The following is an 18,300-nucleotide window of genomic DNA, read 5'->3' on the forward strand; positions in this document are numbered from 1 at the left end:
CATTGTTATTATTTTTGGCTCTTTTTTTTTCTTTCATATCTCTTATTTTTCTATTTCCTTAGCTTACTCTATTGTTCTCTTTCAAATTCTTTTTCTTGTTTTATCATTTTCTTAAATTTTTTTGCTCCTTTCTCTTCCTTTTTCCTTTTCATAATTGTTCCCTTCTCTTTTCTAGTGTTTTCCTTTTCCTATTGTTTGTTGTTGTTGTTGAACATATTATAGATGTCCCTCTTTTTTCCCCACTGACCCCCTCCTTCCCACTCCCACCACATTCCTGCTTTCCCCAGCCTAGTATCTGTGTCCATTGGTTGTGTATATATGCATATAAGTTCTTTGGTTTATCTCTTCCCACCCCTCGCACACCCCATCTCTCTGAGGTTGGTTAGTCTGTTCCCTTCTTCCATGACTCTGGATCTCTTTTGGTCAACAGCTTATTTTGCTCATTGTGACCATAAATAAGAGAGATCATGTGGTACTTTTCTTTCTCTGACTGGCTTATTTCGCTCAGCATTATACCCTCCAGGTCCCTCCATGTCATCTCAAAGAGTAAGAGATCTTTCTTTCTTATAGCTGCATAGTATTCCATTGTGTAAATGTATCACAGCTTTTTAATCCACTCATCTACTGATGGGCACCTGGGCTGTTTCCAGATCGTATCGATTGTAACTAGCACTGCTATGAACATATGGGTACATATAAAAATGGCAGTTCCATTTTTAATTTCTTGAGGAAATACCATATTGTTTTCCATAGTGGCTGCACCAGTCTGTATTCCCACCAGCAGTGTACTAGAGTCCCCTTTTCTCCACACCCTCACCAACACTTGTTTGATGAATTGTTGATGGCGGCCATTCTGACAGGTGTGAGGTGATACCTCATTGTTTTAATTTGCATCTCTCTGATGATTAGAGATGTTGAGCATTTTTTCATGTGTATCATTTTTTCCTTTGTTTCTCTTGACCTAGGTGATGTATTAGTGAAAACTCCACCACATATGATGTCTAAGAGTTTTCTGCCTGTTTTCTTCTAGGATTTTTAAGATTTGACTAGTTTCCTTTAAGTATTTTATCCATTTTGAGTTGATTCTTATGTATGGTGTAAGTTAATGGTCTAGTTTCATTTTTTGGCATGTACTTGTCTAATTTCCCCCAAACCATTTATTGAACAGACTGTCTATTCTCCATTGTATAGTTTTGCCTCGTCGGATATTAATCATGCATACTGTTAGGGTTGATATCTAGGTTCTCTGTTCTGTTCCATTGATCTATATGCTTATTTTTGTGTCGGTACCAGGCTGTTCTGATTACAATGGCTTTGTAGTATAACTTGATCTCTGGTATTGTGATCCCTCCCACTTTGTTTTTCTTTTTCAAGATTACTGTGGCTATTCGGGGTCTTTTATGGTTCCATATAAACTTTTGGAGTATTTGTTCTAGATCTGTGAAATACGCCATTGGTACTTCAATAGGAATTGCACTGAATTTATAGGTAGCTTTGGGTGGTACAAACATGTTAATGATACTGATTTTTCCAATGCATGAACATGAACTTTTTTATATCTTTCTCTATTTCTTTTTTTCAATGTTCTGTAGTTTTCTGAGAAGAGGTCTTTACCTCCTTGGTTAAGTTTGTTCCTAGGTATTGTATTTTTTTTTATTTTTTATCTTGCAATGGTAAATGGGATTGTTTTTTTAGTTTCCCTTTCTGAGTGTTCATTATTGGTGTATAAGAATGCCATCAATTTCTGGATGTTAATTTTGTATCCTGCTACTCTTGCAAATTTGTTTATTAAATCTATTAGGTTTTTAATAAAGTCTTCAAGGTTTTCTATGTACAACATCATGTCATCTGTGAATAATGACAGTTCTACTTCCTTTTTTCCAATTTGGATCCCTTTTATTTTTTCTTCTTGTCTAATTGCTGTGGCTAAGACTTCCAGTATTATGTTAAATAAGAGTGGCAAAAGTGGGCATCCTTGTCTTGCTCCTGTTCTTAAGGGAAATGCTTTTCCTTTTTGCCCATTAAATATGATGTTGACTACAGATTTTTCATATATGGTCTTTATTGTGTTGAAATATGATTCCTCTATTCCCACTTTGCTGAGCAATTTTAGTAAGAAATGGGTGATGGATTTTGTCAAATGCTTTTTTCAGCATTTATTGATAGGATCATATGGTTTTTATCTTTTATTTTGTTTATGTAGTGTAACACATGTATTGATTTGTGAATATTGTACCAGTCTTGCATTCTTGGGATGAATCCCACTTGGTCACGGTGAATAATATTTTTTTAATATATTGCTGGATCCGATTTGCTAACATTTTGTTAAGGAAACTGGCATCTATGTTCATCAGAGATATTGGTCTGTAGTAGTTTTTTTTTCTTTGTAGTGTCTTTATCTGGTTTTGGAAATAGGATTATGCTAGCCTCAATAAAAGAGCTTGGAAGTCTTCTTTCTTCTTGAATTTTTTGGAAGAGTTTGAGAAGAATGGGTGCTAGTTCTTCTTTGAATGTTCAGTAAAACCCCCTGTGAAGCCTTCCAGACCCAGTCTTTTGTTTGCTGGGAGTTTACTGATTACAGCTAAATTTCCTTAGTCGTTATTGGTCTGTTGAAGTTTTCTGTCTCTTCCCAGTTCAGGTTTGGGGGATGTGTGATTCTAGAAACTTGTCCATTTCATCTAGCTTATCCGATTTGTTGGCATTCAATTTTTCATGGTATTTTTAAACAATTCTTTGTATTCCTGTTGTGTAAGTTGTTACTTGTCCTCTTTCGTTTCTGATTTTGATTATTTGGTCCTCTCTTTTTGTTTCTTGGTGAGTTTGGCTAAAAGTTGATCAATCTTGTTTATCTTTTCAAAGAACCACCTCTTCCTTTCATTTATCTTTTGAATTTTTTTTTTTTTCCAATATCTCTGTCATTTATTTCTGTGCTGACCTATATACTATTTCTTTCCTTCCACTTGCTCTGGGTTTTTCTTTTTGTTTACTTTCTAGTTCTTTAAGTTGTAGAGTTAGATAATCTATTAGAAATTTGTCTTGTTTCTTGAGGCAGGCCTGTAGTGCTATGAACTTCCCTCTCAGGACTGCTGCATTCACTGCATTCCATAGACTTTGTTGTTGTGTGTTCATTTTCATTGAATTCCAGAAAGTTTCTATTTCTTCCTTGATCTCCTTAGTAACCCCCATTCATTGTTTAATAACATGTTATTTATCCTCCATGTCTTAATGTTTTTGAGTGTTTTTATTATAATTGATTTCTAGTTTCATGCCACTGTGATCTGAGAAGATGCTTAATATGATTTCAATCTTCTTGAACTTGTAAAGACTTGTAGAAATTTTGTCCTAACATAAGGTCTATCTTTGAAAATGTCCTTGTGCACTTGAGAAGAATGTGAATTCTGCAGTTTTGGGGTGTAATTTTCTGTAAATATCTATTAATCCCATTTGATCTAGTGCATCATTTAGAGTCTCTGTTCCCCTGTTAATTTTTTGTCTAGAGGATTTATCCAATGAAGTCAGCAGGGTGTTGAAGTCCTCTGCTGATTGTATTGCTGTTTTTCCTTTGAAGTCCTCCAGAAGTTTTAAAATGTATTTTGGTGCTCCTATATTGGGTCCATATATGTTAACCAGGGTTATATCCTCTTGTTAGATAGATCTTTTCAATATTATGTAGTGACCTTGTTTGTCTCTAGTTATGGCCTTAATTCTGAAGTCTATTTTATCAGAGATGAGAATTGCTACCTCCCAGCTTTTTTTCATTTCTATTTGCTTGGAAAAAATTTTTTTCCATCCCTTCACTTTCAACCTGTGTGAGTCTTTTGTTGTGAGGTGGGTCTCTTGTAAAAAAAAAAAAAAAAATACATACACACATATGTGTGTGTGTGTATATCATGCTTTCTTATCTGTTTAGCTACTTACTCTGTGTCATTTGATTGGAGCATTTAGTCCATTTACATTTAAGATTATTCCTGATATGTACTTATTTATTACCATTTTTACTTATTATGTCTATGTTTCTTTCTCTATTTTTTTCTGCTTATTACAGCAGTCCTCTTACCATTTCTTGTAGTGATGGTTTGGTGCTAATATGTTCCCTTAGTCTTTTTTTTTTTTTTTAATCTGGGAAGCTCTATATTTCACCTCTATTTTGAATTTTAGCCTTGCTGGATAGAGTAGTTTTGGACTCAGATCATTGTTTTTCATTACCTTGAACACTTCATGCCATTCCCTTCTGGCCTGCAGTGTTTTTGTTGAGAAATCAGCTGACAGCCTTATGGGAGCTCCTTTGTGGGAAACCTATGGCTTTTCTCTTGCTGCCTCTAAGATTTTCTCTTTATCTTTAATCTTTGGCATTTTAATTATTATGTGTCTTGGTATGGGCCTCTTCGGGTTCTTCTTACTTGGAGATCTCTGTGCTTCCTGAACTTGTATGCCTTTTTCCTTCACCAAGTTAGGAAAGTTTCTGCCACTATTTCTTCAAATATATTCTCTAACCCTTGCTCATTTTCTTCTTCTTCTGGCATTCCTATGATGCAGATGTTATGTTTCATGTTGTCCCACAGCTCTCTTAAACTGTCCTCCTTTTTTTAATTGTTTTTTTTTCTTTTCTTTTTGGTTCTCTGATTGGGTGCTTTTTTCCTACCCTGTATTCTAATTTGCTGATCCAATCCCAGCTTCCTCTATTCTGCTGGTTATTCCTTCCAATGTGTTCTTTATTTCTGCTATGTTACTCTTCATTTCCACTTGGTGGTTTTTCATTTGCAATTGGTTGATTTTTGTTGTTTGATTTTTGTTGTTTCTATATCTTTACTCATGCTTTTGAGCCTCCTCATAATCATTACTCTGAACTCTACATCTGATAACTTGCATAACCACATTTGATTTATCCCTTCTTCTGTAGAATTCTCTTGCTTTTTCATTTGGGATTTCTTTGTTCCACCATTTTGGCTGTCTCAGCAGGGTTTGGAACCTGCCAAATTTTGAGTGTCGGTGTCCCGCTGATTGTGGCTCCCTCTGCCGGATTTGGATAAGTATGGAAGGGACCATGCTAAACACCAGTGTCTAGTCTTACTTTCCTGGGTGGAGTCACACACCAAGCAAAGATTCAATTATCTCAGAGCTTTTGCCTGCAAGCTGAATATCAGTCTCAGTTACTTAATACGCCCGCCCGAGATTGTAGTCCTCAGCTGAATGAAAAATCTCACAGGTGGGCAGGGTAAGAGGATTTCCAGTGGGCGGGGTAATTGCTTTCCCCTGGGCTCAAGCTGCTCTAAGAAGAAAATGTTTCTGCACTGTGGGTTAATGGCTCAGCGCAGATACCTAGGCCTCAGCCTTCACAGCTCAGACCCCAAAGCCACGACACCCAACACTGAAAGTCAGACACAAGGCCCAAAGCCTTTAGAATCTTGCCTCTACCTACTGGCTGTTGGTAGTCTCTGACTGTTAATGAGCCTCGGGATGCACTTCTCTGGCTGAGGTGATGTTTAATTCTGAGGGAGGGGCAGTTGCTTCTCCCCCAAGCCAAAACCGCTCTAATGGGGCTACCTGACAGAAATGGCTACTGAAGGATGGGGGAATTGCTCAGCATAGGAACTCAGGCCTCAGCCTTCAGAGCTCAGTCCCCAGATCCATGACCCCCAATACTGAGAGCAAGATCCAAAGCTCAAAGGGCTTGAAGAAGATGGCGACTGTCTTGTGGAGGAGTGACTCAGCACAGAACTCCTGACGGCCTCCTTCCCAGATCTCTCCCCAGTGCCACAAACCCCCAACTCTCCTCACACAGTTATAAACCAGTCTGCTCTCCCTCCACAGGAGCCCAAGATGAGTGGCTGTAGCTGTAATATAGTGCACTGGCCCTTCAGGGAAGTGATGGTGTTCCCTGATCCTCTCCTGGCCAGACAAAACCTCTGCTCTTGTGATTTTCTCAGCCAGGTGTTACTTGGGTGTCTTTCCTTGTTCCACCACTCTGTGCTGGAAAACAGGCTTGGATTTTAACCCCCAACTTCTCAGAGGGAACTGCTCACAGCTAAGACAGCCCTCAGCTACTGCTATGGGCACCCAGCCAGCCCTCTCATGCTTCTGTAGCTCTTACCAGTCTTGATTTGGGGTCTTCTTTACATCCCTGGTTATAATGGCTCTCTCTAGCTGCTCTTCAGTTGGTTTTCCAGACGACTTGTCTTTATTTTAGTTTTAATTCCAGTTTGGTCCTGGGAGATGGTGTGTGTAGCTTCCATTCACTCTGCCACCATTTTCATTCAATCCCTTTTCATATTCTTTATTCCTATTTTTTCTCTTCCTTCTTTCCTTTCATATTCTCTCCCCCACAGCTTTCTTTCCTTCTTGCATTTTCTTCTTATTTTTCCTTTTATTATTCTTGCTCTCTTTTCTCTTTCCTAATTCCCTTTTGTTCTGTGGCTGTTGTTGTAGTTGGGGTGTTTTGTATGTTTTTGTTTTGTTGTGTTGTGTTTCAACCTGTCAGAACCTTCACAACAGCTCACACAACATGAGCCTCACAGCCAGTCAGACTGAGGGGAGAGCCCATTTACAAACAAGACAACAATCATGACCCAACTACAACAGGAGAGCCCAAATAACTCATACAGGAAATATTCTTAGAGCATCCAGGTTAGGAGATCAAAGAGACTGCACCTCTGGGTCCCACAACACTTACTACATATGGCCACCCTACAAAGACTAGGAGGCACAGCAGTACCATCTAATACACAGGGAAAAAAAGACAGCTAAAATGATGAGACAAAGTAACAAACCCCAAATGAAAGAAAAGGAGGAATCTCTAGAAAAAGAGCTAAAAAAAAATGGAGGCAAGCAATTGTTCAGATATAGAGTTCAAAGTAATGACTATAGGAACTTAGCAAAAATTACAAGAAATTTAGTGGGAACTACAACAAGATAAAAAAGGAAATAAAAACCATACACAAGAACCACTTAGAAATGAAAAATACCATATCTGACATCAAGAATACACTGGAAGGGCCCTGGCAAGTTGCTCAGTGGTTAGAGCTTTGGCCCATGGTCCAGAGAGACCCAGGTTCGGTTCCCGCTAGGGGTACGTACTTCGCTTGCAGTTTGTCCCCGGATCCAGTTGGGGTTGTGTGGGTGGCAACCACTCAATGTGTCTCTTTGACATCAATGTTTCTCTCTCTCTTCCTTCCTCTCTCCCTCTCGCTCTATCTGAAGATGAATGCAAAAGTGTCCTCAAGTGAGGATTAAAAAAAAAAAAAAGAATATACTGGAAGTAATAAAAAGTAGAATGAACAAAGCAGAGGATAAAATCAATGATATGGAAGAAAAGGTAGAAAAAAAACACCCAATTAGAGTAGCAAAAAACAAAAAGATTTAAAAAGTTGGAGGATAGTTTAAGGGAATGCTGGGACAATATGAAATATAACAACACCCACCTCATAGGAGGAACAGAGAGAGAAGAAAGTTAACAAGGAATAAAGAACCTGTTTGAAGAAATAATGACAGATAACTTCCCTAACCTGGTGAAGGTAAAAGTCACACAAGTTCAGGAAGCTCAGAGAGTCCCAAGAAAGATGAATCCAAAGAGACCCACACCAAAACACATCATAATTAAAATGACAAATGTTAAAGACAAAGAAAGAATCTTAAAGGCAGTAAGAGAGAGAGACAGAAAGTTACCAACAAGGGAGTTCCTTTGGTTTGGCAGCTGATTTCTCAACAGAAATCCTTCAGGCCAGAAGAGACTGGCATGAAGTATTCAAAGTAATAAAATGAAAACAACTGAATCTAAGACTACTCTATCCAGTAAGGCTATCATTTAAAATTGAAGGTGAAATACAGTTTCCTAGACCAAAAAAAGGCTAAAAGAGTACATTACCACCAAACCAGCATTGCCAGAAATGTAAAAAGGACTGCTGTAAGAAGAAGAAGAAATTGAGAGAGAAAGGAACATAAGTATAAAGAAAAAATAGCAATAAATATCAGTGATAACCTTACGTGTAAATGGATTAAATGTTCCATTCAAAAGACATATGGTAGCTGAATGGATAAGAAAACATGGCCCACATATATGCTGTCTACAAGAAACCCACCTCAAAACAAAAAATTCACATAGTCTGAAAGCAAAGGGATGGAAAACAACAACAACAAAAAAGCTGGGGGTAGCAATACTATATCTGACAAAATAGACTTAAAAATAAAGGCAATAATAGACGAAGAAGGTCACTACATAATACTAGAAGGATCAATGCAACAAAAATATATAACCCTTGTAAACATATATGCACCCAATGTAGGAGCACCTAAATATATAAAAAACTCTTGGTGGACATGAAGGGAGAGATAGACAGCAATACAGTTATAGTAGGAGACTTTAATACCCTACTGACATCACTGGATAGATCTTTGAGGGAAAAAATCAATAAGGAAATGGAGACCTTAAGTGACACACTAGATCTGATGGATTTAGTTGATATTTAAAAAACTTTTTGTTCCAAAATATACTTGAGTAAGCTGCAGAGTATACATTCTTCTCAAGTGCACATGGAATATTCTCAAAGATGGACCACATGTTATGACACAAAATGTCTTAAATTCAAGAAGACTGAAATCATATCAAGCATCTTCTCAGATCACAGTGGCATGAAACTAAAAATCAATTACTATAAAAAAAAAAAAAGAAAAAAAACCTCAAAAATATTCAAAGACATGGAGGCTAAATAGCATATTATTAAACAATGAATGGGTTACCAGTGAGATCAAAGAACAAATAAAAAACTTCCTGGAAACAAAACAAAAAAATGAACACACAACAACCCAAAATCTACGAGTCACAGTAAAAGCAGTCTTGAGAGGGAAGTTTATAACATTACAGGCCTACTTCAAGAAACAAGAAAAAACCTGAATAAACACTCTAACCCTACAACTAAAAGAATTAGAAAGAGAACAACAAGAAAAGCCTCAAGTAAGTAGAAGCAAAAAAATAATAAAGATTAGAGCAGAAACAAATGTAGGGACTAAAGACACAATACAAAAGATCAATGACCCTAATAGCAAGTTCTCTGAAAAGATAAACAAGATTGATGTACCTTTAGCTAGACTTATCAAGAAACAGAGAGGACCCGAATAAGTAAAATCCAAAATAAAAGAGGCAAAGTAACAATTGACATCACAGAAATACAAAGGATTGTAAGAAAATACTATGAACAACTAATAAGCCAACAAACTGGACAACCAGGGTGTAATGTAAAATTCCTAGAAACATTCAATCTTCTAAAATTCAATCAGGAAGAATCAGAAAAATCTCAATAGGCTGTATCATCTAATGAAAGTGAAGCAGTAATTAAAAAACAAAAACAAAAACAAAAAAAACTCCCAGCAAACAAAAGTCCTGGACCAGATGGCTTCACAGGCAAGTTCTACCAAATATTCAAAGAAGAACTAACACCTATCCTCCTCAAACTACTCCAAGGAAATCAAAAGGAGGAAAGTCTTCCAAGCTCTTTATGAGGCCAGCATTATCCTAATTACAAAATCAGATAAAGACCCTACAAAAAAGAAAATTATAGGCCAATTATTCCTGATAAACATAGATGCTAAAGTCCTGAACAAAACACTTGCAAATCGGATCCAGCAATACAAAAACCATCATATACCATGACCAAATGTGATTTATCTTGGGGATACAAGGCTGGTACAATATTTGCAAATCAGTAAATGTGATACATTACATAAAAAAATGAAAGATAGCCCTGGCCGGTTTGGCTCAGCGGATAGAGCGTTGGCCTGCGGTCTGGAGAGACCCGGGTTCGGTTTCTGCTAAGGGCACGTACTTTGGTTGCAGTTTGTCCCCGGCCCTGGTTGGTCGTGTGGGTGGCAGCTGCTCGATGCGTCCCTTTCACGTCGATGTTTCTCTCTCTCTCTCTCCCTCCCACTCTATCTGTACAAAAATTGCAAAAATGTCCTCGGGTGAGGATAAAAAAAAAAGAAAGATAAAAATCATATGATCATATTAATAGACATAGAAAAAGCATTCAACAAAATCCAGCACCCATTTATAATAAAGACTCTCAGCAAAGTGAGAATGGAGGGATCATACTTCAACATAATAAAGACCATATATGACAAACCTATAACCAAGATCATACTCAATGGGCAGAAACTAAAAGTGCTTCCCTTAGGAACAGGTACAAGACAGGGCTGTCTACTTTCACCACTCTTACTCAACTTAGTACTGGAAGTACTAACCACAGTCATCAGACAAAAAGAAAAAATAAAAAGGATCCAAATTTAAACGGAGTAAGTGAAAGTGTCATTGTTCGCAGATGACATGATATTGTACATAGAAAACTCTAAAGACTCCACCAAAAAACTAATAGATTTAATAAATAAATTCGGTAAAGTAGCAGGATACAAAATTAACACTCGCAAATAAATGGCATTTTTATATACCAATAATGAACCCTCAGAAAGAGAAGCTAAAAAAAAAATCCCATTTACCACCACCACAATAACAAAAGATACCTGGGAATGAACTTAACCAATGACGTAAAAGACCTGTACTCGGAAAACTATAGGGCATTAGAAAGTAAATAGAGGAAGAAACAACCAGTGGAAGCATATACCATGTTCATGGATATGAAGAATTAACATTATTAAAATGTCCATATTACCCAAAGCAATCTACAGACTCAATACAACCCCATTCAAATACCAACGTCATATTTCGAAGATCTAGAACAAATATTCTAAAAATTTCTATGAAACCAAAAAGACCCCGAATAGCCTCAGCAATCTTGAGAAAAAAAGAACAATGCTTGAGGGATCACAATACCAGATATCTAGCTATACTACAAAGTCACTGTAACTGAAACAACCTGGTAGTGGCAGAACAGGCATATAAACCAATAGAACAGAAGAGAGACCCAATAAATCGACCCATGCTGATATGGTCAATTAATACTTGACAAAGGAGGCAAGGGCTTACAATGGAGTAAAGATAGTATCTTCAGTAAATGGTGCTGGTAAAACTGGACAAGTACATACAAAAATAAAAATAAAACTAGACCACCAACTTACACCATACACAAAAATAAACTCAAAATGGATAAAAGACTTAAATGTAAGTCATGAACCATAAATATCCTAGAAGAAAACATAGGCAGTAAATTCTCAGACCTCTCTCATAGTAGTATTTTCACCAATACATCTCCTAGGGAAAAAGAAACAAAGGAAATAAACAAATAGGACTACATCAAACCAGAAAGCTTCTGCACAGCAAAAGAAACCACCAACAAAATGAAAAGGGAGAATATATTCGCCAATGATACATTTTTTTTTTTGGAAACATCTTTTTAGCTTTTTTTTTTTTAAATCCACACCAGAGGATATTTTTCCATTTATCTTCAGATAGAGTGGGAGGAAGGGGAGAGAGAAAGAGAGAGAGAGAGAGAAACATCAATGTGAGAGAAACACATCAACTGGCTGCCTCCCACATGACCTGACCAGGGCTGGGGACAAACCGCAACCGAGGTACACGCCCTTGACAAGAACTGAACCTGCAACTCTTTGGTCCGCGGGCATCTGACACTCCATCTGTGGAGCCAAATCAGCTAGGGCACCAATGATACATTTGATAGGAGGTTATTTTCCAAAATATACAAAGAACTCATACAACTCAACACCAGAAATAATCCAATTAAAAGGGCAAGCGGCCTGGACACTCCCCCAAAGTGGACATACAGATGGCAAAGAGACATATGAAAAAATGCTCAATATCACTAATCATCATAGAGATGCAAATTAAAACTACAATTTGATATCACCCCACACCTGTCAGAATGGCTATCATCAATAAATCAACAAACAATAAGTGTTTGTTTGTTGTGCACCTATGTTAGGAATGCAGACTGGTGTAGCCACTGTGGAAAACAGTATGGAGTTTCCTCAAAAAATTAAAAATGGAATTGCCTTCTGAACCACAGATCCCACTTCTGGGAATAAATCCTAAGAATTCTGAAACATCAATCAGAAAGAATATATGTACCTGAAGTTTATGGCAGCATTATTTATAATAGCTAAGATCTGGAAACAGCCCAAGTTCTCATCAGCAGATGAGTGGATAAAAAAAATCTGTGGTACATTTACAAAATGGAATACTATGTGGTGATATAAAAAAAGGAGCTCTTAACATTTCCAATAGCATGGACAGACCTGGAGATTATTAAACTAAGTGAAACAAGCCAGTTACAGAAAGACAAATATCATATGATCTCACTTATATGTGGAATCTAATGAACAAAATAACTGATGAATAAAAACAGGTCCAGAGCCCAGCTGGTGTGGCTCAGAGGTTGAGCATCCACCCATGGACCAAGAAGTCAACAATTCGATTCCCAGTTGGGGCACATACCCAGGTTGTAGGCTCAATCCCCATTTGCTGTGTGCAGGAGGCAACCAACTGATGTGTCTGTCTCTCTCATCAATGTTTCTATCTCTCTCTCCCTCTCCTTTCCTCTCTCTCTAAAAATCAATAAAAATATATTTAAAAAAAAAAATAGGTCCAGAGACATGGATATATGAAATAGAATGACAGCTCTCAGAAGGGAGAGGGATGGAGGAGACGGGAAGAAATAAATCAAAAAACATATATGCATATAGGCATAGCCCATGGACACAGACTTTAGTGTGGGGAAGGCATAGGTTGCATAGGGGTTGGGTGTTGGGGAGCAAAGGAGGGAAAAATAGGGGTCATGTAATACTGTCAACAATGAAAAAAAAGACATTGGCTTTTATTCTGAGTATGTTTGGAAGTCACTGGAATGTTAGCAGAGGTATGTCATGATCTAACATTTGAAAAGGATTAGTGGCTCACATATGTTAAAAAAAGAAAAAACAACAACAATAAAACTGAAACAAGGCAAAGGCTGAAGCCAGGAAATCAGTGTGAGGGTAACGAATGATCTGGCTGAGAGATGGAAGAGACTGGGATGAGGGTGGGAGCTGTAGAGGTGCTCAGAAATGGTCAGACATGAGAAGCATTCTGGTGGCAGGTCAGGAGGATGTGCTGATGGATCAGATGTGGAGTATGACAGAAGGACAGGGATCAAGGGTCACTATTCCAAGGATTTGGTCATGCACTGGATGATGAGGAAGATGACAGGAGCAGTCAGTTTGGAAGCTTGGTGTTAGATGAAAGTTCAACAATGTCGATCAGATATTCAAATGGAGAGGTCAAACAGGCAGTTGGATGTATGGATTTAGAGTTCAAGGAGAGGATCAAGATAGAGAAGTAAATTTGGGACTCCTCAGCATTAAGATGTATTTAAAGCAATGAGACTGGAAGATCCCCAAATCAGTGAGTATAGACAGAACAGAGAGTTCCAAGAGCTTGATTCTACGGCACTCTAAACATACAGGCGAGGATATGGAGAGGGGTGGACATAGATGGTAAGGAAACCCAAAGAATATGGTGTCCTGGGCGCTAAGTATTTTAAGAAAAATTTGCATAATCTACTGTGTTGAAAGACCAAGAAAGAGATGACTGATACTTGACCACTAAGTTTAGCAATGTGGGGATCACTGGTGACCTGAAAAAAGAGCAGTTTTTAGGTAGCGGAGTAGAGGTGAATCTGACTGCAACAGATTTAATAAGAGAAAAGGAAGCAGGAAAGGAGATGGTGTCTACCATCCGGAGGTAGCTGGAAAGGAAAGTGAGGTTAAGAGCATTTTTTAACATGAGAAAATCACAGTATTCTAGTATGTTGATGGGACTGATCCAGTGGAGAGAATAAATTGATGATTTAGGAAGAAAGGAAAGAATTGTGAGCTAATCTTGACCTCAAGTATACCAAATATGAAAAACAATTGAATTAAGAAAAATTTACTGACTACATAAGCTTTAGATAACTATTCAAGATAATATGGGAGTTTTATAAAACGATGCAAGTTTAACAGAATGGTGGAAACATTTTAAAATAATTTTAGGCACTGGCCAGTTTTGCTCAGTGGTTAGAGCGTCAGCCTGCGGTCCAGAGAGACCCAGGTTAGGTTCCCGCTAAGGGCATGTACCTCGGTTGCAGTTTGTCCCCAGCCCTGGGTGGGTCGTGTGGGTGGCAGCCACTTGATGTGTCCCTTTCACGTCGATCTCTCTCTCTCTCTCCCTCCCGCTCTGTCTGAACAAAAAATGGAAAAATGTTCTCGGGTGAGGATTAAAAACTAACTAAATAAATAAAAATAATATAATTTTAGGCTGGGTTTTTAGGTAGAATTATTTTTGTTGCTATTTTAAGAGCAAGTAGGATCAGACTAGTTTTAATAGATGTGAATTATTTCTTTAAGTATAAGGTAAGTGGAAGGCATTCCACTTCAGGCAATTTAAAAGACTGGTAGATATATGGGTATAACTACATTTTGTAAGCCTTCAACCAAGGGCAAGATGCTAAGAGATGACCAGTGTCAATGCATCAGAGTGATCTAAGATGAGACTAGTCACACAAAGGCCACCCTAAAGGGTGAAAAATTGGAAGGTAAGAGTAAAAACAAGATTTGCTAGTTAGAATGAACTGTCCTTGATTTCTCCTCCTAGAACCTAAAGTCTGGTCTAAAGGGATATTTGTGAAATCTGAACCCTAGCTATCACTGACATCTATCAAGGAAAGAAGCAATAGAGCACCATGATGAAAGTTCTCCTTACCCTTCAAATCTCTGCCATGCCATGCCACTCCACATGTATTTTTGGCTTTGGCAAAGATCTTGCATTATTTATATAGATAGCTTAAAGGAGGATCATATTTTGGTGTTAAGGTTCGGATTTATAGCCTACAAAGTTGCCACTATCTTCCTATCTCCTTTTGGGGAGGAAGTAGAATTGTATTAGAGAAAAAAAACCCATTGTCTCCTGGAAGAATTGCCCTAAGTGTCTTTCAACATTCAGTACAATAAAATAGCTGACACTAGAAAATGGGAATTCATGAAGGGCTAAACTCAGTGGAACTCCTAGCTTCAGCATTGAACCTAAGGCATAAATCCTATATGAGCTCCTCGCTCCCTCTCCCCCAGCTCTATATTTTACTACACCTGTTAGAGTGCCCACCTGGTTTCAGACACCCACCTTCTCCCTCTGCCCTGTTTTTAGTTTAAATTTTATATTTAAATTGTTAAACAAAATTACTCCATCTAAATACAATAAGAAACTACATTTTTCATGGCTCTTCTAATCCTTATCTATATGTACCCTTTACACTATTATTAATGTGTGTGAAAGGTTCTATGGGTGGGTATCAATGTTCAGACTAGTTGAAGCTTCAAGCACTGATTATACAATATTTTGTTGTCAATCTGTCAGCCTGGAAGACTGTGTCAAGGGAAGACAGACTGCCTTAATAGCCAAATTGTTAAATGTGGACTCCACTTTTGTCTTTTCCATTTATTTATATAAAAATAATTAACATTTATTGTGTGCTTACTAAGTGCCAATCATTGTAAAAAAGCATTTAAAATTATTTTCCCATTTATTCTGTACAACAACCCTACTATTGTCATTATCCATGTTATAGAAGAAAGAAACAAGTTTAAGCTTACCAAGTTCAAGATGTGCCCAAAGACAGCCAGTAAGTGATACTGTCCACACCCAAGCTCTTTATTACCTGTTAATCATGTTTAATGGATGCCTAATAGTTTGTTGAATTGAACTTTTCATGGTTTATGTAAGCATTCCTTAACAGATGGGCATTGGGTTATAGCCAGTTTCTGGTTCTTAAAAGTAGTGCTCTTAAAAACATCTTTGTACATTTAGCTTCATTCTTTTGCATAACTTCCTTAGGATAAATGCCCAGGAGTGGGTGTCTGATCATTTACACAGCCCTTGTTATGTATTGGTGTCTGCCCAAATTTTAATGTTGCAGATCCAAGGGCAATTCATTAGGCTGTTTCCAACAGCACCAAGTATATTCATAAAGGACACATTTCTGCCGAAACCACTGGCTTATAAAGGGGAATGAGGAGAGCTCGCCCTACAATTGTGATATTTACATCACTGGTGGATCTCAGCAAACCAATGCTTGGCCCACAGTAGGCAGGTAATGTATATCAGATTAGCTAATTATAGACACCAAGGGGTTCTTAAGGCCATGACCAGAGGTCATGTTAGACTAGCCACCACTCCATAATGCTGGCGCTTCTATTTAACACTGCATTTTGAAAACTTCCAGGATCAATAGTTCCAACTGACCGGGTACATTTTCAGCGGTGTTGGGTATCTCTAACTGTCTTTAATGGACACAGAACAGAACTGGATTCAAAGATGACATGGAAGCCAAACCTCGGGGGCCACTAAATTACCCTGAAACACATCCAAAATACAGGGGACTCCGAGCTAAAGAGTGAAACATACAGGTGCCCGAATATAACAAGGCGTCAGGGGCATTTTGCAGAAAACACATTCTCCTGCTCTGTCTCAGCCACTGAAAGACCATGCTTATCAGTTTACCGGGTCCCCCGTTTCCCTGGGTCCTGAAACATACAGAGAAACAGAGCAGGGCAGGTAGCCAATCCTCAGGAACTCGGTCTGAACCGCCTGCTTGCAGGCGCGACAACCAGCCCTGAAGGGGGACAGCGAGAAGACGAGGCGCCGTCGCAGGGGAGCGCGGCGTCGCGTTGGGGCCTCCACCACCTGGAGTCTCAGGATAAGCGTCAGGGCTCCGGAGCCCGACATTTGATGGGGAAAAAAAATGGGTGCACGTTCTGGGCGAGGATCTATACCGGTCCTCCAATTCTCAGCGACCCCCCGTCTGCCCCTCCTAGGTTACAATGCGGTATCCCAGCGGGTCCAGAGCAGCGCTCAGGCACCTACGCCGCGGCACGTGAAAATGAAAGACCGAAAGACGGAAGGCGGCGGCGGGGCCCGCGAGGCCTGCGTCCTACCTGCGTCCCTGCGTCCAGCCCCAGCGCCGAGGACACCGCTCACCGGCCGGCCTCGCACAGCCCGCCGAGGCGCCGCTCGGAAGGGCAAGCTCCAGAGTGTGCGGAGGAGGAGCGCCATGATGCGGGCGTCCGCGGTCCCCGGCCCCGCCCCCGGGCACGCCCCTCGCCCCGCCTCCTCCCTCTCCAATCCACTGCGTCCCCGCCTCCGCCCTCCGCCCGCGCACCCCGCGCTCCTACCCCTCCCGCGTCGCTCCTCCTTCCCCCTCCTGCCCTGCCCTTCGGCACCATCCGTCGGCTCCCTGGCCCCGCCCCCTTGCCCTTTCTCGTACCCCCTCCCCCTCTCCCTGCCTCTCCTGGCCCCTGCCCCCTCCTGCTCCTCCCCGGGACCCTGCCGCACACGACCATGCCCACTCCACTCCTCCCGAGACCAAACTGGTCTGTTTTAGCTTGTATTTTCTAGAATTATAAATAAAGGGAACTATAGATTAGTTTGCATTTTCTTGAGTGGAATATCAATGAAATCATGCAATATGTATTTGGTTTTGTCTAACTTCTTTTACTCAGCATAATTATTTTGACACATTCATGTTTTTTAGTGTAACAGTTGTTCATCCCTTGTCAGTCTGAGTAGTACTCCATTTATGAATGGACACAATTTGTTTATCTAGTCACCTGTTGGTTGACATGTACATTGTTTCCAGGGTTTCCTCATTGGAAATAAAGCTGCTAGGAACAGTCCTGTCCACGTCTATGTACTGACATGTGCTTCCTTTTCTCTGGGCTAAATATCTGGAAATGGAACGAATAAGTCATAGGTCAGAGTAACTTTTTTAAAAATTACAAAAATGTTTTCCAAAATGGTCGTTTCCTTTTATATTACCACTAGCAGATATAGAGTTCAGTTTCTTTATGTATGTACTTGTCAACACTTGACTATCCATACTTTTTCATTGTAGCAGTTCAAATAGTGAATGGAGGTATCTCATTGTGGTTTTATTTTGCATTCCCTAATGACCTATACTGACATCTTTTTCATATTCTTATCCACAGTGGATATATTTTCTTTGGTGAAGCATCTGTTCAAATCTTTTGTCCATTTATTATTGGGCTGTTTCTTATTACTGAATGCTTTATATATTCTGGATACAAATTCCTTATCAAATATATGCTTTACAAAGATTTTTTTCCCAATCTGGCTTGGTTTTTCTATCTCCTAATAGTGTCTTTTGCATTTTTTTTTTTTTTGTGGTACGTGCCCCTAGCGGGAACCGAACCCGGGACTCTCTGGTCTGCAGGCCAACGCTCAACCGCTGAGCCAAACTGGCCAGGGCTCTCCTAATAGTGTCTTAGGAAGAGCAAAAGTTTTAAATTTTGATGAAGTCTAGTGTATTGTTT

The 18,300-nt window shown here is 39.2% G+C and overlaps 1 protein-coding gene across 1 annotated transcript in view; it reads right to left on the reverse strand.

Moving 5' to 3' along the window:
- The window catches only part of MSRB2 (methionine sulfoxide reductase B2), a 35,006-nt gene extending 17,975 nt beyond the window's left edge, over positions 1–17,031 (reverse strand). The window contains exon 1 of the mRNA XM_036277871.1: positions 16,906–17,031. Coding sequence (XP_036133764.1) covers positions 16,906–17,023 — 118 coding nt within the window. The 5' untranslated portion in view covers positions 17,024–17,031. The remainder of the gene's footprint in view (positions 1–16,905) is intronic.
- Between the last annotated feature and the right edge of the window lie 1,269 nt (positions 17,032–18,300).

The sequence above is a fragment of the Molossus molossus genome, unplaced genomic scaffold, assembly GCF_014108415.1.
Source record: "Molossus molossus isolate mMolMol1 unplaced genomic scaffold, mMolMol1.p scaffold_m16_p_1, whole genome shotgun sequence".
NCBI classification, from domain to species: Eukaryota; Metazoa; Chordata; class Mammalia; order Chiroptera; family Molossidae; genus Molossus; species Molossus molossus.